General features: G+C 41.9%; 1 protein-coding gene across 2 annotated transcripts in view; it reads right to left on the bottom strand.

The window, feature by feature from the left end:
• EVI5 (ecotropic viral integration site 5) overlaps window positions 1-14380 on the bottom strand; it is a 267245-nt gene extending 252865 nt beyond the window's left edge. The window contains exon 1 of one of the 2 annotated variants that reach the window (XM_023558405.2): window positions 14296-14380. In XM_023558405.2, the coding sequence (XP_023414173.1) occupies window positions 14296-14346 (51 nt within the window). In that variant the 5' untranslated portion in view covers window positions 14347-14380. Of the gene's footprint in view, window positions 1-7672; window positions 7989-14295 lie in introns of those variants that run through there. The other variant, XM_010598105.3, reaches the window with a different exon arrangement.
• Between the last annotated feature and the right edge of the window lie 12646 nt (window positions 14381-27026).

Raw genomic sequence — 27026 nt, 5'->3', positions numbered from 1 at the left:
ATTCATTGAAATGACAAAACCACCATGACTCATTTAATAGCTTTTACTGCATGCTGAATGGGCCCTGGGTGGCGTGAATGGTTAGGCGCTGGACCACCAGACAAAAGGTTGGCTGTTCGAACCCACTCAGAGGCATCTCAGAAGACAGGCCTGGCAATCTGCTTCCAAAAGGTCACAGCTTTGAAAACCCTATGGAGCAGTTCTGCTGTGCACACACGGGGTCGCCATGAGTTAGAAGTGACTTCATGGCAACTAACAACAAATTGTATGCTACAAATATGCAAAACTTATTTATTCATTCAATATATAATGTTTAATGCACATATAGGAGTAAGTACCTGAACAGTACAGATGATTAATCGCTGGTTAAGCACTGGACTACTAACTGAAAGGTTGGTGGCTAGAACCCATCCAGAGGTGCCCCGGAAGAAAGGCCTACAGATCTGCTCTGAAAGGTCACAGCACAGCCCTACTCTATAACACAAGGGATCGCCACGAGTTGGAAGCGACTCAACAGCAAATAGGAAAAAAATGTACATATGGATTTCCAAACCCCCTCACGATAGGTACAAAATGTCCCTAGATGTCACAAATGGCTTGCTCTCCTCTACTAACCTAAAGGTTGGTGATTCAAACTCCCCTGGTGGCACCACAGAAAAAAGGCCTGGCAATCTGCTTCCGTAAAGATTACAGCCAAGAAAGCTCTACGAAGCAGTTCTACTCTGTAACACTTGGAACCGCCACGAATCTGAATCAAAGGCAATGAGTTTCCTTTTGCTGCTGTTTCCTTAACAGAGGTCCAAAGCCCAGGCTGGGAACTACTGCTTTATAAGAAATCAATTTCTCCAGTCACTGCATTTACTCATTTCCTCTTTACCATGAGTTCCCCACATTTGAGGCTGAACAATTAAATTACAGAAAGTATCAAAAAGCCCATTGGGCGGAATTATCTTTAAAATCATTTCTAATCATGAGATTATAAGATTCTGGGACAGTAAGTACTTCTAAAAAGAATTTTGGGACTTCTAGAGAAATGATAAATTGATCCAATATTTAGATCTTCTCCCTCCTGACACTCTATTTAAATAATGGTAAAGAAATACATTGACACAGTGGCTGCAACAATGGGCTCAAACATAGCGAAGTGAGGATGGTGCAGCACCAGGCGGTGTTTCGTTACATTGTACATAGAGTCCCTAGGAGTCCAAACTGACTGGTGGGCACCTAACAATAACAACAAAGAAATTCAAAAGGGTATAAACCCACATGGAAGAGACAAGAGTACAGACGACAACACACTTTTGTAAAATGGAAAGCAGATGGTGGACTTCCAGGTGAAGATGGCAGATTGAACACACACATGTAATTTTGCTCCCCAACGAAGTCCTACTAAAATAAGAATCAAGAAAATTCTGGTGTTGTTTATTCTGTTTTCAGGACACAGACCAGAAGGACAAAGAGAATGAAGAAGAAACAACAAGCAACAAAATTTTGGAAGCTGGAAAGAAGATGATGAGTGGTAACTGACGTAGTCAAAGACTGCCAAATCCTAAATTAGCAGTGCTCACAACTAAGAATGAACCCAATTTATACCACACACACACACACAAAAAAAAAACCCAAACCTGTTGCCATCTAGTCGATTCCAACCCATACCAACCCAGTATTTATACCACAGAATCCTCAAAAGGTACAGGAACAGCCAGAACAAAGGAAGAGGGGTGGCTAAAATAAGAAAACCAGTTGCTGTCAAGGGAACCCCGACTCATGATGACCCCAGATGTGCACTGCAGACGTGCTCCAGAAGGTTTTCAAGGCTGTGGCCTTTCAAAAGCAGATGGCCACATCTTTCTTCCAAGAAGCCTCTGGGTGAGTTTGAACCACCAATCTTTCCATTAATGGTCAAGTGCTTAACGGACTCGGGTGAAAGCTGAACAGTTAGTAAACTAGACCCTATTCCTCCTCCAAGCTGCCACCCTCACTGTGACAGCTGACTGGAGACTTATTCTCCAGTCAAGATGGGAAAGCATACACAGTAGAAGACACAGGTATCCTAAGAAAAAGAAGCAAACTATGTGACCTTATATACTAAATAGAGCCCTGGTGGTGCAGTAGTTAAGCGTTTGGCTACTAACCAAAATGTCGGCAGTTCGAATCCACCAGCTGCTCCTTAGAAAACCTGTGGAGCAGTACCACTGTGCTGTATGGGGTCACTATGAGTCGGAATCAACTCGGTGGCAACAGGTATTAGGGTATATACAAAATGCTCTATGGCTCATTACCCAGCCCTTTTTTCCCCAGTTCCCAGATCACTGGCAACCAGTCTTCTGCCCTCCAAGCAGAAAACTGGAAGGCACTCTTGAGAAATCTGATCAGGCCAAAAAGAAAGACACGGACAAAGGAGACAGCCTCAAACACTTTACCTAGACCAAAACCAAAGCCAAATCCACTGCTGTCAAGTCGATTCCTACTGATAGCAACCCCACAGGGCTTCCAAGGCTGTACATCTCTACAGAAGCTGACTGGCACAGCTTTCTCCCATGGAGCCGCTGGTGGTTTCAAATCTCCGACTTTTTGATTAGCAGCTCATCACTTTAACCACTGCATGTCAGCACAGCTTTTACCTAGACCAGTGGTTCTCAATCTTGGTCACAAACTGGAATCACCTGGGCAGATTTTAAAAACACTGATGCTGACCTATGGGGGCAGAAATCAAAATAGAGGTCACCTCTGGGCAGGAAGTGGAAAGGACAGAAAAGACAAACATGAAGGAATTTCCTAGGGTTTTGGCAATGCTCTATATCTTAGTTATATGGGGGTATACTTGTCAAGAGGAGCCCTGGTAGCGCAGTGGTTAAGTGCTCAGCTGCTAACCAAAAGGTCGGCAGTTTGAACTCACCAGCCATTCCATGGGACAAAGATGTGGCAGTATGTTTCCGTAAAGATTACAGCCTTGGAAACCTTAAGGGGCCGTTCTACTCTGTCCTATAGGGTCGCTATGAGTGGGAATCAACTCGATGGCAATGGATTTGGTATACATGTCAAAACTTACTGAACTATACACTTCAGATTTGTACATTTTGCTGTATGCAGCCACAACTACATTTTAAAAATACTGCTACCTGGGTCCTAAGCCAGAGATTCTGATGTACTTGGTCAAGGGAGCAGCATGGAAATTTTTTAAAGTTCCCTGTGTGATTCCAGCATGCAGTCAAGGCTTAGAACCACTGCCTTAGAGTCCAGAGTAAAACTCCTAATCAATAAGCCCCATCTACAAGCTCAGGGACTTCCAATCAGCTTCTAACTGCCCACTCTTAATCATGAGCCCACAACCAAGGATTCCCAGACCTCTGAGGAGGGCTTCTACTGCTAATAGACGGACCAACCCAAACAGAAAAAAAAAGTAACTTGGAAAAACAAGCTATGCAGGGAAAAAAAAGCTTAAAGAAACGATCATTAACATCTTCAGAAAGATAAGATATGGAACCCATGAAACAAGAAAAAAGATGGAGAAATAAGTGACTGAGTTGGGGAGAGGAAGTTGGAACCTACAGGGTGGCTGAAGAGAATATGCTCAGAGAGCAAGCTGATTTGCCTCACTCACAGAACCCCAGAGAGGCTCAGGACTTAGAGCTTCCAGGTATATGACCAGTGGGGGAGAGGATGGTGCTGAAGAGAAGGGAAGTAGTTTAAAGTCTGTATAATGTACAGTTAGGCCCTCCAGGTTCCGTTCCCCACCACCATTCCCACAATTTCATAAATTTATTCTTTGGAAATACTCTAGACTCAAGAAGAGTAGAATGGAGTGAGGCCCAAGGCTGAAAGCCAAGGATTAAGCACAAGTGTATAGTGTGAACAGTAAAGCCCACCACCACAGCCCTCTTTCTTTGCCTCGTATTCAGAACACTGAAAGCCAGACATACACTCTTTGATTTAGTTACCCGCTTCGTGTGCCCTGGTGGTATAGAGTTCGGCTGCTAACCTAAAGGTCGGCAGTTCAAATCCACCAGCTGCTCCTTGGAAACCCTATGGGACAGTTTTACCCTGTCCTATAGGGTCGCTATGAGTCGTGACTGACTCGAGGGCAACAGGTTTTTTTGGGTGTGCCGCCAGATCAATTTCCATCACAGCACTTCCCCCAGTGGAAGACAGTGGTCTTTTCTTGAATTCCTACTATCACTCTCTCTCAGACTTTAAGCTCTTTAAGGGCAGGGGCAGCATTTTACTAGCTTTGTACTCTCAGACCCTAACATAGTAACTGTCAATATACTAAATCTTTAGTTCATGATAGACACTGAAGATACCATGCAAAAAAAATACCATGTAAAATTTAGTTGGAAAACTAGAATATACAAGGTGGAACTTAGACTAGGTCTTAAATGGAAACTTTGAATTCAGTGATGAAATAATGTCTGGGATTTGTTTTACATAAATCCAGAGGGGCCACCCGCAAGGGAAAAATATCAGTTGTGTGTCTATATGCTAGTCACAAATGTTTTAAAAAATCATTTACAATCACATCAAGAAACATTAAATACCTAGAAATAAATAAGAAAAGATATGCAAAACTTCTACACAGAAAATTACAAGACATCACTAAGAGAAATTTTCTAAAACCTAAATGGAGGGATATACCATGTTCATAAATTGGAAGATTTAATATTGTTAAGATGTTAATTCTTCCAAATTGATCTATAAATCCAATGCGATTCCAATTTCCAAAATTTGTGGAAACTGACAAGCTGATGCTGAAATTTCTATGGAAATGCTAAGAGCCAAGAACAGCCAAGATTATCTCAAAGAACAGAGCTGGAGGGCTTATACTACGACTTATTAAGGCTTATTATAAAGCTACATTAATTAATACAGTAATACTAGCACCAGAATAACAAATAGACCAATGGAACAGAACAGGGTGTCCAGAAACAGAATGACACTTACACAGTCTGATTTATGAAAAAGTGCCACAGAATAGAGGGGCAAGGATATTTTCAGTAAATGGTGCTGGATCAAATAGATATCCATATGGCAAAAAGTGAATCTTGACCCCTACCATCTATCTGGAATTTATTGTAAACTGGACACCCTAAAAGTGAAAAGTGAAACAATCAAACTTTTACAAGGTAACACAGGAAAATATCGTCATTTCTTAGGCTAAGTGCAGATTTCTTAGGAAACAAAATGCAGTAACCATAAAGGAAAAGATTAATAAAGAACATTTCATTACAAGTAAGAACTTCCATTCATTAAAACAGTGAAACGGCAAGATACAGAGTGGAAAAAGATAAATGCTGTGTGTGTGTGTAAATACACACACAGATATACACCCACACCCTAAACGATCTGCTTCTGAAAAGTCAGCATGAATGCCACAGTGCTGTTCTGCTCTGTACCACACAGAATCACCATGAGTTGGAATCAACACAAAGGCTACTGGTTTATATATATCCAGAAAGAACACATATCCCTAATAAAAAATTACAAATCAATAAAAAAAAGAATACCAAGGAAAACTGGGCAAAGACTAAACAGACACTTCACATGAAGTCATATAAATGGCCAGTAAAAGATACCCAACCTCAATTATCAGGAAAAAAACGCAAAATAAAATCATAGTGATATATTACTGTACCTCATAGTGATGTATTACTGCACCTCTACCAGAATAGTAAAAAATTTTACACTGACAAGCACCAGCAATGATGTAGGGCAACTGAGTTATTATTCCCTGCTACTTGGTACAACCACTTAGGGAAAATGTTCAATAGCATGAATACTGAAGTTTGATCATTCACATACCTTGTTGTTAGGTGCAATGGAATTGGCTTTTGACTCACAGCAACCCTTTGTGACAGAACAGAAGAGCCCCACAGAGTTTTCTAGTTTGTAGTCTTTATGAGGGAGCCCTGGTGGCACAGTGGCTAAGACCTCAGGCTGCTATCCAAAAGGCTGGCAGCTCGAATCTACCAGTCCATCCTTGGAAACTCTCTGAGGCAGCTCTACTCTGTCCTATAGGGTCGCTATGAGTCGGAATCGACTGGACGACAAAGAGTTTGTTCATTCGTTTTTTCGAATCTTTACGGGAGCAGATCACCAGGTCTTTCTCACTGGAAATGCTGGTTGGAATTGAACCACCAACCTTTCCCATTTGCACCACCAGCATGTCTAACACCAGCGATTCCACTCCTCCACACAATATCTGAAGGAGTCCTGGTGGTGCAGTGGTTAGGCGCTTGGCTGCTAACGGAATGGTCAGACTCACTAGCCATTCTGAGGGAGAAAGGTGTGGCAGTCCACTTTTGTAAAGATTACAGTCTTGGAAACTCTATGGGGCAGTTCTACTCTGTCCTATAGGGTCACTATGAGTCAAACTTGACTGGAAGGCAACGGGAATACAGTATATACTCTTGGAGTCCTTCGGTGGTGCAAACAATTATCGCTCTGGGCTGCTAACCAAAAGGTTGGAGACTGAGTCCATCCACAGCTGCCTCGAAATATAAGTCCTGGCAATCTACTTCCAAAAAATCAGCCATTGAAAATCCTATGCACAAAGTCCTACTCTGATACATATGGGGTTGCCAGGAGTCAGAACAGACAGAACAGCAACTGGGTTTGATTTGTGCAGTGGTTCATTTCGTAAAAATTCATTATCTGCACACTTAAAATTGTGCACTTTTTCTGTGCACCTCAATAAACTTTCTAAGATTCCTCTGACACAAAGTTCTCAGAGATCTAGGAAAAAGCTTCTGGTAAACTGATAAAATTTTACAAATATAATTAAAGAACAAAAATGCCACTAATACATACCAGCCCAGAATCAAAGTAAAAACTACCAAGAGATAATTTTTCTTGAACTTCATGAAGCACTGGAATTCCTTCTTACAGCAAAGAAAGGAGTTTATTATTCTACATTGTAAGCGAAAGAAGAGATATCTTTGCAAGAAAATGCGGCTGCTTTTCGAAAACATCCCCAATAGCGACAGACAGGAGAAAAGTGAGGGAACCATTCCAAAAGTTTTGGTTAACTCTTTGGTGAAAGGATACTACCTGAGATGGTAGGAGACGTCCAAAAGACAGAAAAAACACAAAATTGTTACAGCAACTCTAGAGCCAACACCAATACCACAATCCAACCTACCGGAAATCCTGTGGTTAATTTGAGGCTTGCCCCGCTAGTCATAAGGTGATTCAGTGATGGCTACAAACCCTCCCCAAGTGCATCCTTGGAGTCACCTGGCACACCTGGAATGCCCATCACCTGTCTGTAGACACAGCCATACGCAAAATCCAAGGAGGCTATATACAGTCTCCAACTTTGCAGGTAAGGGGCGCAGATGGTATCACCCCTCAAGGCCACCCAGAGAGAACCCACTTCTGGCCTCGAGGGCTGGGGTGCAGGGCCCCGAAGCTGCCCCGTCCCTCCGCCTCTGGGACTCTACCGAAAAACCCGCCGGTGGTGAGTTTCTTCCCCGGCGCCCGCGGAAGGAGGATCCCGACAAGCGGCAGGCAAGGCGGCGAGCGCAGGGAACTTAGGCCCCGGCGGGGTCTGGCACGCCTGCCCGCTCACTCGGCAAGTTTGGCGGCAGCCCCTTCCCACTGCGCCTGGGCCCCGCCGTGCGCCCCCGCGGGGCCCGGGCTTGCGGCCCGCCCGGCCTGGCGCAGCGCCCCTCACCTTGGAGACGTTGGGTGAACTCCGCTGTAAACATTAACTTCCCATCCAGCCGGCAGCCGCGCCACCGTCGCGCGTCCCAGCGCCTCGGCCCGGCTCCTGGATCCGTGGGCCGCCGTCTCACGCGTGCTGCACTAACTCACGAACTCGGGGCCTCCGCCGACCCCCACCACCCCTCAGAATGCCGCCGCTGGCTCAACCACTGTCCGGCCCTTCGCCCGTCCGCCTGCCGGGTTCTCCAGGGTCCGGCCTGGCCGCGTCAGGAAAACCCAAGGCGCAGGCGCGGCAGGGCCTTAAAGAGACCCGGCCGCCTCTACCGCATAATAGATTCGTGCAGGTTAGGGGCCGGGCTGGCCGGCCAAGAAAAGGAGAAGCCGAAGGGATTGGACGGAGCGAAGCGGGGGCGGGGAAATCCTTCCCTCTCCGCTTTTCTTGCAAAGCACCAGTCCTCAGTCCTGCAAATTGCGACTTCCCAAGTCATTTGAACCGCCCCTTCCATGTTAAAGCTGCGGAAGGCGCACCCCCTCAGAGCGCAATCCCACCCGGCGCTTAGGGCTGCGGAGCGCGCACTGCCGCACCGCCCACGCTCCTGTTTCCTGGGCTGCGGGCGAGGGGCGCAGATGCTCAGGCTTCAAAAGGCCGTCCTGGGCTCAATAACAATAATCAACGTGTAAGTGGCACTTGTGATTGCAAAGCGTTCTACCCTCACTAGTCTCTTCACACAGGGTCTATGCAGAGTCCGGCAGGGGGTAGAGCCTGGGCATAAATAAATGACGTCCACTGGGCCGCCATCCAACATCCACGAAGAAATTCTTAGAAGGAAAGTACTTAACTTTGGAACGGAAACAATCTGCTAATTCTCGTCCTATCCCATTGCATATGCAAGAGTCATTACCGATATCTCCCTGGTTATCTGTAATAAGCATTTCAGTAGAGGAAAAAAAACTCCATTTTTTTTCAACGAGGTTAGGAAACACCAAGACATAGGAAGTAAAGTAATGGCCTCCACCCAGCTCAGAACTTTAAAAATTCGCAATTTTATGAGGCAAATTTTTCCATATAAACTAAGAGACGTCCTTGATGTCAACAAATCCTGCTGACTCTACCTCCCAATTTTTCCCTTGAGCCCGCCCTCTTCTCTCCATCTATGTGCTCCACCACCACTCCAGTTAAGCTACTAGTCCGGAGCTGCAGATCTAGTCTTCTAATTGGTTTCTCCACGTCCCCTCTAACCCCTTGCCTTGGAGTCGATTCAGATTCATAGCGACCCTGTAAGACAGAGTAGAACTGCCCCATAGAGTTTCAAGGAGCAGCTGGTGGGCTCGAACTGCAGGCTTTGAGTTAGCAGTCAAGCTCTTAAGCCTCTGCACCACCAGGGCTCCACATCCCCCTCTAGCCCCTCTCTGATCTCTTCTCCACACAACAACCACAATGACTTTTTCACATCTTCCTTCTAGTTTGAACCCCTGCTGAGAATTTGCGTTTCTACCAAGTTCCCAGAAGATGCTAATACTGCTGGTTAGGGACCAATCTGAGAACCACTAGTAGAGCGGTGGGTCTCAGTCTTAATTATACATAAGAATCACCTGGGGGTTTTATTAAACTGTAAATTCTGATTCAGTATATTTGGGGTAGAAATGCAAATTCTCATCCTTACCCATTCAAAGCCCTGCTTTTTCAAAAACAAATACGCTACATAAACCACTTCAATAGCTTCCCATTCTCTTGGACAAAACCCCTTAACTAACCAACTTCGCATGATCAGGACCTTGCCTACCCTCTACTTCTGCTACCACTCAGATCTTACTGTTTCTGCTTTCTGCTCCAGCCAGGCTATCCTCTTCCAATCTCTCCTACTTACCAGCTTCCTTCCTCCACAGAGTCTTTGCACATGCTTTGCTCTGTGCCAGGAAAGCTCTCCCAACCCTCATCCTCTGGTCTCAGCTCAGGTCTCCACCGTAGAGAAACACCCTATGACTTGCCTACCTTGGCCCCATCCCTGAACTGAATTGCACTGAAAGTGTAATTGTATGATTATTTGCATGATTTTTTTTTTTTACTCCTCCACTGGACTATTAATTCCATGAGGCCAGGAGCTTGCTTTGTTTTGTTCAAGGTTGTATTTCCATATTTGTTCAATATATATTTGTCCAGAAAATAAATGAGAGTCATAGAATGCTAAAACTTGAACTAGACATGGCTTTAAAGGTTACAGAAGTTACAGAAAGCTGAAATGTGACATTTGGAATCAGAGTCTAAAATAACCCCAGTTATCTTAAAACTGATTCTATATTGTTTTAGCTGGGCTGTCACAAGATTCTTTGGAGAACCTTTTAAAATCTGAGTCCCTAAAGCACCTTATATAAACCCCTATAATAATTAATAATGACAGCTACAGGATAAACCCACAAGACAACTAATAGAATTGGTTTCTTCAAGGGAGGAGGACTGGGTGACTGGTGGAAATGGGTGGAAAGGAAACTTTTTACTGCATGCCTTTTTGTACCTTTTCAATTTCAAGCCCTGTGAATGTATTTTCTAGCCTAAAATGACACAAAAGAGTATATGATTCCATTTATTAGAAATTCTAGAAAAGGCAAAATTGATCTATGGTGAAAAAACTGGTCGCTTCTGGCAAGAGATTGTCTAGGAAGGGACATAAATTTTCTGGTTGATAAAAATATCTTGAGAGGGGTGTGAGTTACACAGGTGTATTATTTTATCAAAAATGTATAGGTAACATTTAGGCATTGTAATGAAGGTAAGTTTTTCCTTAAAAACTGTATAAAAATAAACAAAATTTAAGAAAATAATAATAGCTAAAACATAGTTGAGCACTCACTGTGTACAAGTATTGGCTAATTACTTTACATACATCATCTATTTTAATCTTCATATTATTCCCATGAGGCAGATATTATTATCATAACCTCCTTGCATATGAGGAAACTGAGACTTAACAAATACTAAGTAGCTTGCCCCCCTGTATATACAATTGGAAAGTGGTGGAGCAGAGCTTTGAACCCAGTCTCATGCCCAAAGTGGTAAACACGAGGCCCTATGTCCCCTCTCCGGAATTGTAATTTTTTGGCTCATATATTATTTCCTACCCACTAAATCAAGAGTTTCACAACGATAGAAACCATATTTTGTCGTAGGCTTCTCAGTAGCCCCAGCACTTTGCAGGATAGCTGCTCAATGTATTTTGAAGGAACGACAAGGAAAAAGCCTGGGGTTGATTTTATTGGTGCAGATTACATAGGGTTGCTATGAGTCGGAATTGACTCAATAGCAATGGGATTTTTTTTGTGTAATAGGCATACATACATATATTAATCACTATGTGACCAAGGTTTCCTGTATATACATACATATATATATATATACATAGCTCTTAATCACTATGTGACCAAGGTTTCCTGTATATATATACACATATATGTATACATATACAGGAAACCTTGGTCACATAGTGATTAAGAGCACATATATGTATGTATATACAGGAAACCTTGGTCACATAGTGATTAAGAGCTATGGCTGCTAACCAAAAGGTCGGCAGTTCGAATCCACCAGGTGCTCCTTGGAAACCCTATGGGGAGTTCTACTCTGTCCTATAGGGTCACTATGAGTCAGAATTGACTCGACGGCAATGGGTTTGGTTTTGGGGTTTTTTTATATATATAAATATATGTATGTGTCTATATATATGTATACACATACCTATACATACGTATATGTGTATATATACAATCAGTACTGCTGTGCTAAGTGCCTAAGTTGAGTTATCTCAAATCATGTCACAGACCTGAGGAAAGAAGCTGGTACCCATTACCCCTATCCCCAGTTTACCCCATTCCTTCACTCACCCTGAGCACATTAATTTCTTTGGTGGAAGAGCTTACACTTTATCTTTTCACTGAATAGCTGATTCTAACCAGAGATCTGACTTGCCCTCCTTCCAAGCCTCTCACAAGTGCTTAAGCACTTGCGTAAGTGAAATTCCATGCTGTGAATTTCACACGAGCACCACTCCTGCTCCAGCTCTCCCCTACTCTGCCATTCACTCTGGAACCTCACAGGAGGGACAGAAGATGGAGGAAGCACAAGGGCAGTGGGCAGTGACACCCTCCTCAGATAGAGCTTTATGTGCAGTAAATTCAGTTACCAGCTCAAAGCTTTCTATTTTTTGATGCGGCACACTCTTAGTGTTGATTTGTGTCACTGTCAGGGAGGGAAACAAAAGGAGGGTCCAGTTCCATCCCCTCTAAACCTGGCAAGGGTTAAATCCCAGACTGTCATACTCTCAACTGCTAAACGTGTTTAAACCAGCCATGTGAGTGAGCCCCATTGCTCACAGAAAGGAAAAGCAGAGGCATCTCCCTGAGAGGCAAAAAACAACCCGAGATACAGAAGGCAGGGTGTTGTTCATCAGTGAGTTTGACTCACCAGTGTAGTCAAACCCACTGGTGAACAACATCCCGTCCTCACCCTGGACAACCGGTATTTGGCTTCCTTAGAGAACCGCTTGTCTCAGCTACATCTTAGGACTGTGTTGTACAATACAGCAGCCCACTTAGCCACATATGGTTATTAACGTTTAAACTTACATTAATTTAGATTAAACTAAAAATTCAGTTCCTCAGTCACACTAGCACATTCCAAGTTCTCAAAAATAGCCATATGTGGCTAGTGGCTACTGTCTTGGACAACACACATGTAGGATGTGTCCATCCATCAGAAAGTTTTATTGGCAGTACTATTCTTGAAAAAACAAGAAACAATACTCCACGCACCTCTCAGCTAATATTCAAGAACTTTTTGCTTTGGAAAAATGAAGGCTCACAATGAAATCGTTAACAGCCTATCTCATTAGGTGCATTGCTTTCCACAATGTACTAATCCAAAAGGCACTCAAACTATGGCCTCCATTCATTGGAGTTGTAAGGATGGTTTTAACCTCACTACCTCCACCACGTTCCATTGCTTGCAAGACACTGACACTATCTTAGGAAGAATACTGTTGAGAAGCACACATTTCTATTTCCATCTCTTGGCACTTGTGCACAACTAGAAACTGGATCTGCCATGGTTGTGGTAAAGAACAAACTTTCTGAATCTAGAGCTTGGACATCAGTTCTGTATGTGATGGTAGACATTCAAAACGTCAACCCAACAACAGCATTTGAAACTGCACAACTGAAATGGAAGATCAGTAGAGACATTTTTGAGAAATGATTTTATTCAAGTGCCGATTTCCATCCTACCCACCAAAAGAAGTCCATTCATTTCTTAACTTTCTGAAATATTTGTTTTAAAGCAAGATGAAATTTGGTGCAATTACAGTAGTAATTCCGCTAAAACTTTCCATTTTCTCGGAACTAGTAACCTCTGCACTAATGCAAGTGACTAGACTATGACCAGAAACTTCAAGTATGGATGCCAAAAGTGTACTTAACCTCTTTGAACCCCAGTCTTCTCATCCATAAACTGGAGATAATATCTATTTAAGCATTAAAGTGAGAATTAAGTGAAATAATATGTGCAAGGTACGTAAGTATTCAACACATGATCCAAAACCCAGTGCCGTCAAGTCGATTCTGACTCATAGCAACCCTATAGGACATGGTAGAACTGCCCCATAGAGTTTCCAAGGAGCACCTGGTGGATTTGAACTGCCTGCCGACCCTTTAGTTAGCAGCTGTAGCACTTAACCACTACACCACCAGGGTTTCCCAACACATGGTAGCCATTATAATTGTTATTATCCATTCCCACAAAACACCACCATGCAAAAATAAGTAAATAAAAGACTCTAAAATTAGAAAAATTCTGACTCCACCACCTCCTAATTGTCTGACAATTGACCTCTCTAAACTTTCGCTTCTTTATCAAGTTAATAAGGATTAAGAAGAGTTCCCAACAATAGATGTGTTATTTCATGTGAAGATGTTCTGATAACAGTAAAGCCAAAAAAAAAACCAAGCTAGTGTAAAAAATAATAATAATAATTTTTTTTTTTTTAGTGTTAATTAGCACTCTGCTCCCACCTCCAGCAAAAAAAAAAGATGAGGGAACTACGTTTGAGAGAATCATGCTTCACAGTAAAATTAATTTAGCATTTGTTATAAACTGTGCCCCTAATACAACTGGGAAGCAACAAACTGCTGAAGCCATCACTGAAGACCACACTGCCACCAAACAAAATTTGTGAACAAATACTCTGGCTCCCAGTCGCTTTTCTTAGCTAATCGTTATTCTCCAGATGAGAAATTTGAAGCCCATGCAGCCCACAGCAGGCCTTCTCTGGGAATGATAACCAGCAGTCAGTTACAGCAAGGAGAGAAATGGTGTTGAATTACAAAAAGCCAATTACTAAAATACCTTTTTTACAGGTGTGGAATTAAACCTAACGCTTCATAAAGCCTTGTTCATCACATGAGTGGTCACAATATAACAAGATAACATTCTTAAAATAAAACTCAAGTCATTTTAAAAAGCTGTTTCTGTGTTTTGAAGATTGAGCACAGTACACTAATCCTAACTAGACACCAAAATATTTCCTGTTGCAGCAATTGCATTTTTATACTTTTAATATAAAATCAAACATCGTTTCAGACATTTACCTGCTTCCCACCAGGGTTTCTAAAGGCAGCAGTCATTTTGGTGGTAACCATGATAAGCAGAGAAGATTGGGAGACTGGGGATTTGAATTGAATTTATAGCTGACTCATAGGGAGTGTTTACAACATTGCCACTGGGATCCACCCATTTAACACCCTTTCAGTTCCATCTTACACATTTGTTAGCTAGTACCTTAGGGGAAGCTGGGAATGTGGAGGACTAGGAACACTGAAGCCAACGCTTTTTGGTCATATGAGTGCCAATTGATTTTGTTTTCCTTCCTTCCTCCCATTCTTTCCTTAGTGACTGATTTATCTGAGAATGACCTTATTAACTGTTATTGTGTTTGGGGTACTCAGCCTGAGGCACTGCCTAGAAGCTTCTATATTCTAGGTGGTTTCAGTTCTTGGAGTTTGACACTGGACAAAATTATTAATTTGATAGTTCTTCAGGATCTCTGCTAGAGGATTTTCCTTTTTGTTTTTACTTTTTAGCTGAGGTTTTGGAATACTACAGATGGTTGCATTCTATTAATGAATACTGCTGTTGTGTTACCAAAACCAAAAACCCATTGCCATCGATTAGATTCCCACTCATAGCAACTCTGTAAAGGAGCCCTGGTAATGCAGTGGTTAAAACACTCAGCTGCTAACCTAAAGTTGGTGGTTCAAACCCACCAGCTGCTCCACGGGAGAAAGATGTGGCAGTAGACTTCTATGAGGATTTATGGCCTTGGAAATTCTATAGAACAGTTCTACTCTGCCCTGACGTGGTCACTATGAGTTGCGTTACTTAAAACCCATTGCCGTCAAGTTGATTCTGACTCATAGCGACCCTATAGGACATAGTAGAACTGCCCCATAGGGTTTCCAAGGAGAGGCTGGAGGATTTGAATGCCAACCTTTGGATTAACAGCCAAGTTCTTAACCACTGTGCCACCAGGGCTCCAAACACATGCCCAATGTGGGGCATGAACCCACAACCCTGTGATTAAGGGTCTCATTCTTTACAGACTGAGCTAGCCTGGTAAAGTCATTTCTGACGAGGATGGAATATTTAGGGGTCATTAATTCTGAGAGCTTATCTATAAAATACAGAAGCAAGTGAGATACCTTGTAAGAGATATCTAAATAGAGAGAAAGTCACTTCTTTGATTCTCTTGAAAGAGATCTGCTATAATAGGTTTGTTTTAAGGGGCTGCCTCTCTAATAATGATGACTTATGCTTTTAGAGCACTTACCATGAGCCAGGCACTGTGAAAGCAATTTTTATCTATCACCTTACTTAATCTTCACCGTAACTGTATCCTCACTCACAAGTGAACCCCAAAGAAGTCATTAAAAATGTTTCATTTATTTACTCTTTCATTCATTTATAAATATTAATTAAGGGCATAGTTGTGTCAGGCATCTTCTTAAAAGGAAGGACGATACTTTTTTTTCAGTCCCTACAACATGTTAAATCCACAAATCTGTTCTGGAAGAAATACAGCTGGAATACTCCTCAGAAACAAAGATGGCGAGACTATGTCTTACATACTTTGGGCATTTTATCAGGAGGGATCAGTCCCTGGAGAAGGACATCATACTTGGTAAAGTAGAGGGTCAGTGAAAAAGAGGAAAACCTTCAACGAAATGGATTGACACAGTGGTTGCAGCAAAGGGTCAAGCATCGTAACGACTGTGAGGATGGTGCAGCACCAGGTTTTGCTCTGTTGTTCAAAGGGTCTCTATGAGTTAGAACTGACTTGACAGCACCTAACAACACAACATGTCATGAATAACATTGCATGTTTCCACATGAGGCAGCCACTATTAGGCCCATTTAACAGAGGAGGAAGCCACAAGCATACGAAAAGATGCTCAGCATCATTAGTCATTAAACCAAACTCATTGCCTTCGGGTTGATTCCAACTCATAGTAACCCAATAGGACCGAGTAGGATTGCCCCATAGGGTTTCCAAGGCTGTAACCTTTATGGAAGCAGACTGCCACATCTTTCTCCGGTGGAAGGCTGGTGAGTTCCAATCACCAACCTTTCATTTAGCAGCCAAGTGTTTAACCACTGTGCCACCAGGGCTCCTGGCATTGGTCATTAGGGAAATACAAATCAAAACCATAAGGTTCTACTTCACTATAATAATAATAAAAATGAAACAGAAAATAAGTGTTGATGAGGATGTGAAGAAATTGGAACCTTTGTACATTACTGGTGGGAATATAAAAACAGTTTGGTGGTTCCTCAAAAAGTTAAACATAGCACAACTATATGACTCAGCAATTCCACTGGTGGGAATATATTCAAAAGAATTGAAAACACGGACTCAAGCAAATACTTTTAAACACATGTTCATAGCAGCACTATTCACCATGCGCAAAAGGTGATAACAACCCAAATGTCCATCGATGGATGAATGGATAAATAAAATGTGGTATATCCATACAATAAAATATTATTCAGTCATAAAAAGGAATGAAGTACTGATACACAATACAACATGGATGAACCTCAAAAATATTATGCTAAGTGAAAGAAACTGGGCACATAAGGTCACATATAGTATGATTCCATTTATATGAAATATCCAGAATAGGTAAATCCATAGAAACAGAACACAGATTGGTGGTTGCCAGAGGCTGGGGGGAGGCGAGTGGGGAATAGGGAGTAACTACTTCATGGGTAAGGGGATTCCTTTTGAGGTAATGAAAATGTTTGGAACTAGGTAGAGGTGACGGTTGCACAACATTGTGAAAGTACTAAATGCCACTGAATTGTTCACCTTAACAATGTCTAATTTTATGTTATATGAATACCACCCCGATTAAAAAAATAAAAAGAGAAGGCTAAGGCTGGTCCAAAGTCATACCTAAAGTAAAAAAACAAAGTGCAAGTATGTGTCTCTCTTGACTACAAAGCCTGTGTTGTTTGGAGTTAGAAAAACTTGGTACCTTCATTCAGATTATAGAGTAGGAACTTACAGTCTGGAGAAGAAGACAGACGTGATCAAATAGATGGACAATAACACAATATGTTTTGTCACATGGAGATTTAATACTGTAAGTGCAGAAAGGGGAGTACATAACCTGGCTGAGGGAATTGTACCATTTTTATCTGTCCATACCCCCTTCCATCTTCTTTTGGTAATAGCTGTAGATTCCTCACTCAAGCTAAGCCAATCATATTACCTTAACCTCCTGGCCATACTGATTGGTTCAAGGGGTAGGCCTAGATAAGTTCTGCCCGGGGATTTTTCAAACCAGAGCTGAAAAAGTAAAGACCCTTTCCCCTCTCATTAGGAGGCTGTAAGGATATGAATCCAGAGATCCTGGCTATACCTAGAGAAGCATGGGATGGAGAGCACCCTGAGGGTATTAAAATCCCCAGTTCCAGTCAACCCTGCCTTTCCTAAGGCCTTGTTGTAATTCTGTGACTTAACCAATAGCATTCAAATGACTCATTCACTCATCAAATATTTTTTGAGCTTGTACTTATCATACCAAAAAAACCAAACTCATTGCCATTGAGTCGATTCCATCTCATGACAGCCCCATGTGTTAGAGTAGAACTGTGCTCCACAGGGCTTTCATGGCTGTAATCTTTATAGAAGCAGATCACGAGGACTCTCTTCCACAGTGCATCTGTGTGGGTTTGAACCACAGTTGAGCACTTAATAATTTGCACCCCCCAGGGACTTCTTTTTAACATTTTATTATTGTTTAGATGTAAGTTTACAGAGCAAATTAGTTTCCCATTCAACAATTGATACACAGCTTGTTTCCTGACATTGGTTGCAATCCCCTCAATGTGTCAGCACTCTCCCTCCTTCCTCCCCGGGTTCCCTGGGTCCATTTGCCCAGCTTTCCTGTCCCTATCATCCTTGTGAACTTTGCTTTTGGGCAAATGCTGCCCTTCAAACCTCAAACAGTCTATTGTTCTGAAGTATATATTCCTTATTAGCCTACGATATGGCCATAAGGTCATCTCCAGGAGTGATTTCAGTTCCAAGTTTGAAGTGTGTCTAAAGACCATAGTCTTGGGGGTTCTACCAGGCTCTATCAGACCAGTGCAGGGATTCCTTTTCAGAGGCAACCACAGTGAATTCTTTTAGCTGTTCTTTTTGTTATTTACATCCAAATTTCTAAATAAAATGTTTATACAGTTATTTCTTAATGTTTCAATGTTAAGCATTATCTATTAGCTTTCAACTGTGTAAAATGAAGATTTAGATCTCTTACAGCCTTTCCCTTCATCCCTCTTTCATTCCCCTATACTTTCCTACATGATTTTTTTTGTTGTTGTTGTTAAACCAATATTCACGAAGTTGTTAAGATGGTGTGTTACTCACAGCTGAGTGTGTATTGAGCAACTATTGCATTTCCTTTCTCGTCAAAAAATTTTTGGTTTATCCTGGAATTAGTAATTGCCTCATTTTTTTCCATTTGTGGGGCTTTTTACGTACGTGTTACTAATCCCACCCCAAAATCTTCACCAGAACTTCTTTCAGGGCAGTTGACCACACCTGGTAATATATTATCCCATTTTCCCCTCTATCTTCCTGCTCTTATCTGAACAGGCTACTCTCTTTGACCCACTACAGAGCTATTATCCTTGGGCTTCCTTTCACCATCATCCTGGGAATTCCCTTCACTTTTCTTCAGTATTAGAGCCTCCGACTCCTAGATCTTACATCTCTCTTGGTTTCCACCCTTGTTTGGATGGAGCACATCTTCTAATAGTATTTTGAGAAAGGATGCATGAGAGGTACATTTTTTTAGTCATGGTATATGTGAATATACCTTTGAACTATTCTCATCCTTGATTGATAATTTAGTTTGGCATAGAATTGTGAGTTAAAAATAATCTACCTTCAGAATTTTGAAGGTATTTCTTCATTGCCTTTTGGCTTTTGCTGTTGAGGTGGATAAGTCTATTGTCATTCTGAATTCTCAGAATCTGTGACCTCTGACCTCTCATGCTTCCTGAGAGTATTTAGAATCTTTATTGCTCAGTGTTCTGGAATTTCACAATGATATACCTTACAATGTGTGTTATGTGTGTTTCATTCATTGCACTGCGTATTCATTTATTGTATAGAATATTCATATCCTTCAGTTCTGGGGAATTTTATTGTATCATTTTTTTGATAATTTTCCTGCCTTTGTTTTCTTTTTTAAAGAAATTCCTTTTCATTGGATGTCAGACCTACGACATCAATTCTCTGTTTGTTTATTTGTTTCCTGTTTTACACCTCTTTGTCATTTTGATCTATTTCCTAGGAAAGAGCCTCAAATTAATCTTCCAAACCTTCTATTTAACTTTTTATTTCTGTTGTCATATTTCTAATTTCACAAAACTCTCTTGCTTTTTGAATGTTTCTTATTTTGAAATTTATGTTATTCTGTTCTCGTTTCATGGATGTAATCCCTTCTCTTATATGTTGAGGATATTGTTGTTGTTCTGTACCATCCAGGCAATGCCAAATCCTACCAGCCCCAAGTGACAGAGTAGAATTGCTTCATATGGTTTCCTAGGCTGTAATCTTTATGGGAAAGGAGCCCTGGTGGCTCAGCAGTTAAGCACTCAGCTGCTAACCAAAAGGGGGGCAGTTGGAACCCACTAGCTGCTCCCAGGAGAAAGATGTTGCAGTCTGCTTCTGTAAAGATTAGAACTTTTGAAACCCTAGGGGGCAGTTCTACTCTGTCCTATAGGGTCACTCTGAGTTGGAATTGACTCGATGGCAACGGGTTTGGTTTTGATTTTTAATCTTTACAGGAGTAGATCACCAGGTCTTTTCTCCCATGGAGCCACTGGCGGTTTCAAACCGCCACCATTTGGTTAGCAACTATGCTTTTAACCATTGCACCACCAGAGCAAGGATATTACAGGGTCCATTTTTTAAAAGTGTCTTTTCAGCCTGTTTCTTCTTTCAATATGGAGGCCTTGCTTGATGTCTAATGATCCTTCGCTATCCAATCCTAATTAGGAGTGAGGCACCAAAAAGTTGATTGGAAGAGTGTTTTGCTAGGTACGGACCTTAGGTAAGCAGGTCTGCTGACTGCTAGAGCTCAGTGAGGACAATACAACGTGCACTCTGCTTTTCACCAGAGAGTTCTGCCCCTAATGTTAGTACACATGTAGGTCTTTTCTTTTGACCCTCTAAGTTTTTCTTCTTTAATCTTAAGTTTAAGGATTATACCTTGGTTGTTGGCTTTCAGAGAGCCGGCTGACGAAAGGGATCTGGAATCTCACTATTCAGTATGCAGATTTTTCCTTTAACCCCTTATTTTTATACGGTAGCTTATTCTACTTTGGAGCCCTGGTGGCACGGTTGTTAAGTGTTTGGCTGCTAACCAAAAGGTCAGCCATTCAAATCTACCAGCCGCTCCTTGAAAACCACACGGGCCAGCTCTACCCTGTCCTACAGGGTCTCTGTGAGTCAGAATTGCCTTGATGGTGCAGGAAAGCAGTGGGATGCAGACCCCAAATTCTACTAAAAAGACCAGACTTAATGGTCTGACTGAAACCAGAAGGACCCCAGAGGTCATAGTCCCCAGACCTTCTGTTAGACCAAGACTGGAACATTCTCGAAGCCAACGCTTCAGACAGGGATTGGACTGGACTACAAGACAGAAAATGATACTGGTGAGGAGAGGGCTTCTTGGATCAAGTAGACACATGAGACTATCTGGGCAGCTCCTGCCTGGAGGGGAGATGTGAAGGCGGAGTGGGACAGAAGCTGACTGAATGGACATGGAAACAGAGGGTGGAGAGAAGAAATGTGCTGTCTCATTAGGGGGAGAGCAACTAGGAGTATATAGCAAAGTGTATATTAGGTTTTGTATGAGAGACTGACTTGATTTGTAAACTTTCACTTAAAGCACAATATAAATTAAAAAAAAAAAAAAACCCAGCTAGGATATTGATAGGGATTTTGTTGGATATGTAAAACAATTTTAGTAGTGTTATGTATTAAATTGTGTCCTCCCAAAAAAAAAAAAAAAAAGAATTGACTTGATGGCCATGGGTTTTGGTTTTTTGGTTATTCTACTTGGGTGTCCCCAAATCTTAATTCTCCCAAATTGTCTTTTGTTTTGGTTACAGAGGACAGTTGCCTGATTACACGGGATAGGAGAGGGCATCTGAGGGCATAACAGCTCCAGTTCTTTCATTTTACCCTTTATTCTCCCCTCAGAATATCTGATGTCTATAATTTTTTTTAATTTCCTGGGATTCTAGAACATGGATAAACTTGTTTTTAGTTGGTTCCCCTCTCCACCCTCAACAGGCACTGAGGGTTCAGCTTCATCATCCGGGTTACCATTAATCAATCTCCTTTGCGTCTACCAAAGATTTGTTGATACCTCTTCTTGTCTGTGGTCTCTTCTCTTGTTCTCTTTGCCACTGTAGATTTAAACCTTGCTTTTTTCCTTTACTGACATTTTCATAGACTTTTAGGAGTAGACAGAGATAAAAGAGTGTGTTTAATTGGCTATGGATAACCAAGTGGGCATTTAATATTAGGTTTTCCCTTGTTCAAATGCTCTTCAAAGCATAGTAATGCTTTGATTTTTAAGTGATTAAAAATCAGTTCATTTAGCAGAATGCAAATTGAGCGGTTTTTGAGTCATTTGACAAGGTGAGTTTTTAAAATATGAATCATAGAATGAATAATGTCTAAACGAATCCTGCTTAACTAACTGCTTCATTGCCCAAGCGCAGCAATTAGTTTATCTGATTTTTAATCAATAGCTGGGTGCCCTTCGGGACTCCAAAATAGCAACTTCCAACTCAGATCCCAATCAATATGTTATATCTATAGATTTAGAAACATGCAACAGCCAGTATGTGACATAAGCCAGGAAGAAATTCTTTAGCTGGAATCCCTAGAGATTAGAGGAGATTTTTTGTTTCTCCTGCATTTTGTTGCCATTTACCTTTTGCCCAGAACCTCTAAGGAATAAGAGGCTGGCAGGGCCAGTCTCCCTGCCATGATTCTGGTATAGCAGGGTCCTCAGTCTAACTGTAAAATCTCTGAGCCACAAGGAAGGAGGCAATTAGGACATTCCTCTCCATGAATCCTAGAGGGCCACAGAAGAAGGGGCATGGAAAGGAAGCAGCTCACAGCGGACGTAGATGCTCAGCAATATTACAGTGAAGTAAAAGTTCTCTAGAGAACCAGGCTCAGTTTTGTGTAGCCATTTCAGGTTGAACACTAGTTAGGGACTCCCACTTCCCATAGAAGTTCTAGTTGGGTCTAGTGAGTTGTTTGGAGGATCCTGTTTTCATTAGAACCTCCTTGCCCTCTTTCCTTCCTTTCACTGTCCATACTGGATAGTGTAAAACTCTTGAGTTGATCTATGCCCAAAGAACATCCTACATAAAAATAATAATACAAGTACTTTATTGGTCATTTGTTTTGTGCCAGGTAGAATGGTAGACACTTCCACATGAACTACATTGTTTAATACCCATAACAACCTCATGAGGTATTATTATATTTCCATTTAACAGATGAAGGAACTGAGGTTTAGAGCAGTTAAGCAATTCGCTTAAAGCCACACACATGAGTAAGCTGTTGAATCAGGACTCAAACCTAACTCCTAAAAAGTCCATGTTCTAGGATATTCCTTTGATATTAAATGGATCTCATATGCTTAGTTCCCAGTTCACCAGTGAAATCCCTAAAACTGCTACAAAGCTGAGAGCCACAGGCCTGAGGGTAAATAGCATGCTCACTAAGATCCTTGCTCTAGCTCTAAGTCTCCATAAGCTTGCAGAGAAATTAGCCCATATGAATTCCAACAGTGTGGGTTAGGCAACAGTAAGAGAGGCAGGAAGGCAAGTCTAACCACTCACTCTAGTTTTGAAGGCAACACCCACAGACGGAAGTTTCCCTTCTCTGCACTGGCTTACCTAACATTGCCCAGATTCACAGTCTATTACAGTGTAAGGATTTTGCAGACAGTCTATCTTGTTATAACAGAAACATTTTAATCAACAAATCCTTCAAGTGTGTCTTTGGGACCTGCCTCCTCTCAATTCTCTAATTTTTTTTTCCTCTTATTATTATTACCAGAAGCCTATTGCCCCCCTACTTTCTCCTTTCTCATTTCATCCAAAGAAGAATTGATACCTTTGAATTGTGCTGTTGACAAAGAATATTGAATATACCATGGACTGCCAAAAGAAGGAACAAATCTGTCTTGGAAGAAGTACAACCAGAATGCTCCTTAGAAGCAAGGGTTGGGAGACTAGGTCTCACATACTTTGGACATGTTATCAGGAGGGATCAGTCCCTAGAGATGGACATCATGCTTGGTAAAGTACAGGGTCAGCAAAAAGGAGGAAGGCGCTCAATGAGATGGATTGACACAGTGACTGCGACAGTGGGTTTAAGCATAGCAATGTTTGTGAGTCCGGCGCAGGACCGGGCAGTGTTTCTTCTGTTGTATGCATGGTTGCTGTGAGTCAGAACTGACTCGATGGCACCTAACAACAACAACAACAGCAAAATCTTATTCAAAATCCTTTTTTTTAGGATAAGAATGTGTGAAGTTATTCACCCCTAGGTATGATTTTAGATAGTTGTCCTGGGAAGTAGTATTTGCATTTGCATAAAACCTTTATTTTAAATAGTTGTCCTTCCCAGCAGTATTTGCCTTTGCGTAAAACCTTTATTTAGGTGACTAGATTGCTGATCGTGGAATATTAGGTATCAGCCAACAGCCGGGAGGCATCGGTGGTTCAGTGGTAGAATCCTCGTCTTCCATGTGGGAGACCCACATTTGATTCCCTGTCAACGCACCGCATGTGCGGCCACCAGTCATCTGTCAGTGCAGGCTTGTGTGTTGCTGTGATGCTGAGCAGGTTTCAGTGGAGCTTCCAGACTAGGACTAGGTAGAAAGCTTGGCAATCTATTTTACAAAATCAGCTAACGAAAACCCCGTGGATCACAACGGCTCAATCCGCAGCTGGTCATGGGGATGGTGCAGGACCCGGCAGTGCTTCATTCAGTTAGGCATAGAGTCGACATAAGTCGGGGGCTACCTCGAATGACCACAACAACAACAACCAACATCTGGAGGGGCATTCAGCAGCTATGGAGCCTTCTGGTTGTTCTAAAATAATCCCCTGTTATCTCTTGCTGGGGATCCCTGGTGGTACAGTGATTAAGCACTCAGCTGCTAAGCAAAGGATCAGCAGTTCAAACCTAGCAGCTGCTCTGTAGGAGGAAGATGGCACAGTCTGCATCCATAAAGATTACAGCCATGGAAACTCTGTGGGACAGTTCTACTCCAGCCTATAGGGTCACTATAACTCAGAATCCACTCAATGGCAATGGGTTTGGTTTTAGTTAGGTTGCCTCTTGCCTGCCTTCTTTATATCTAGTTCTATTGGAAGAAGCTTCCTTTGTGTTCAGGGCCTGATAAAAAATCAGTTGCCCCGCCTGCAAAAACATTAAACAAGACCCATACCTCACTCCATGCACAAAAACTAACTCATAATGGATCAAAGACCTAAATATGAAATCTAAAACGATAAAAATCACGGAAGAAAAAATAGGGACAACATTAAGAGCCCTAACACATGGCATAAACAGTATACAAAACATTATAAAGAATATAGAAGAAAAACTAGATAACTGGGAGCTTCTAAAAATCAAACACCTATGCTCATCCAAAGACTTTGTCAAAAGAGTAAAAAGACTACCTACAGACTGGGAAAAAGTTTTTAGCTATGATATTTCTGATCAGCACCTGAGCTCTAAAATCTTCATGATACTGCAAAAACTCAACTGCAAAAAGACAAATAACCCAATTAAAAAATGGTCAAAAGATATGAATGGACACTTCACTAAAGAAGACATTCAGGTAGCTAACAGATATATGAGGAAATGTCCACGATCATTAGCCATTAGAGAAATGCAGATCAAAAGTACAATGAGATTTCATCTCACTCCAACAAGGCTGGCATTAATCCAAAAAACACAAAATAATAAATGTTGGAGAGGCTGTGGAGAGATTGGAACACTTCTACACTGCTGGTAGGAATGTCAAATGGTACAACCACTTTGGAAGGCTATTTGGCACTTCCTTAAAAAGCTAGAAATAGAACTACCATACGATCCAGCAATCCCACCCCTTGGAATATATCCTAGAGAAATAAGAGGCTTTACACGAACAGATATATGCACACCCATGTTTATTGCAGCTGCGGCACTGTTTACAATAGCAAAAAGATGGAAGCAACCAAGGTGCCCACCAACGGAAGAATGGATAAATAAATAAATTATGGTATATTCACACAATGGAATACTACGCATCCATAAAGAACAGTGAGGAACCTGTGAAACATTTCATAACATGGAGGAATCTGGAAGGCATTATGCTGAGTGAAATTAGTCAGTTGCAAAAGGACAAATATTGTATAAGACCACTATTATAAGAACTTGAGAAATAGTTTAAACTGAGAAGAAAACATTCTTTTGTGGTTACAAGAGCGGGGAGGGAGGGAAGGTGGGAGAGGGGTATTCACTAATTAGATAGTAGATAAGAACTACTTTAGGTGAAGGGAAAGACAGCACGCAATACAGGGGAGTTCAGCACAATTGGACTAAACCAAAAGAACAGAAGTTTCCCGAATAAACTGAATGCTTCGAAGGCCAGCGTAGCAGGGGCAGGGGTCTGGGGACCATGGTTTCAGGGGACATCTAAGTCAATTGAGATAATAAAATCTACTAAGAAAATACTCTGCATCCCACTTTGAAGAGTGGCGTCTGGGGTCTTAAACGCTAGCAAGCAGCCATCTAAGATGCATCAATTGGTCTCAACCTACCTGGATCAAAGGAGAATGAGGAACACTAAGGACACAAGGCGATTACGAGCCCAAGAGACAGAAAGGGCCACGTGAACCAGAGACTAATTCATCCTGAGACCAGAAGAACTAGGTGGTGCCTGGCTACAACCGATGACTGCCCTGACAAGGAACACAACAGAGAACCCCTGAGGGAGCAGAAGAACAGTGGGATGCAGACCCCAAATTCTCATGAAAAGACCAGACTTAATGGTCTGACTGAGACTAGAAGGACCCTGGTGGTCATGGCTCCCAGACCTTCTGTTGGCCCAGGACAGGAACCATTCCCGAAACCAACTTTTCAGATGTGGATTGGACTGGACAATGCGTTGGAGAGGTATGCTGGTGAGGAGTGAGCTTCTTGGATCAGGTGGACACTTGATACTATGTTGGCATCTCCTGCCTGGAGAGGAGATGAGAGGGTGGAGGGGATTAGAAGCTGGTGAAACGGACACGAAAAGAGAGAGTGGAGGGAGAGAGCGGGCTGTCTCATTAGGGGGAGAGTAATTGGGAGTGTGTAGCAAGGTGTATATGGGTTTTTGTATGAGAGACTGACTTGATTTGTAAACTTTCACTTAAAGCACAATAAGAATTATTAAAAAAAAAAAAAAAATCAGTTCCCCTGGAGTTGACACACAACCCCATGTGTGCCAATACCAGTCCATTTCAGCTCACTAATGACTAAGATATTGCTGTTTATGTGTTCCATTTCATTTTTGACTACCTCCAATTTTCCTAGATTCATACTTCATACATTCCAGGTTCTGATTATTAATGGATGCAGCTGTTTCTTCTCATTTTGAGTCATGCCACATCAGCAGATGAAGGTCCGGAAAGCTTTTCTCCATCCACATCATTAAGGTCAACTTTACTTTGAGGA

The sequence above is a fragment of the Loxodonta africana genome, chromosome 3, assembly GCF_030014295.1.
Source record: "Loxodonta africana isolate mLoxAfr1 chromosome 3, mLoxAfr1.hap2, whole genome shotgun sequence".
Taxonomy (NCBI): domain Eukaryota; kingdom Metazoa; phylum Chordata; class Mammalia; order Proboscidea; family Elephantidae; genus Loxodonta; species Loxodonta africana.
This window is presented reverse-complemented; position numbering and strand designations above follow the sequence as displayed.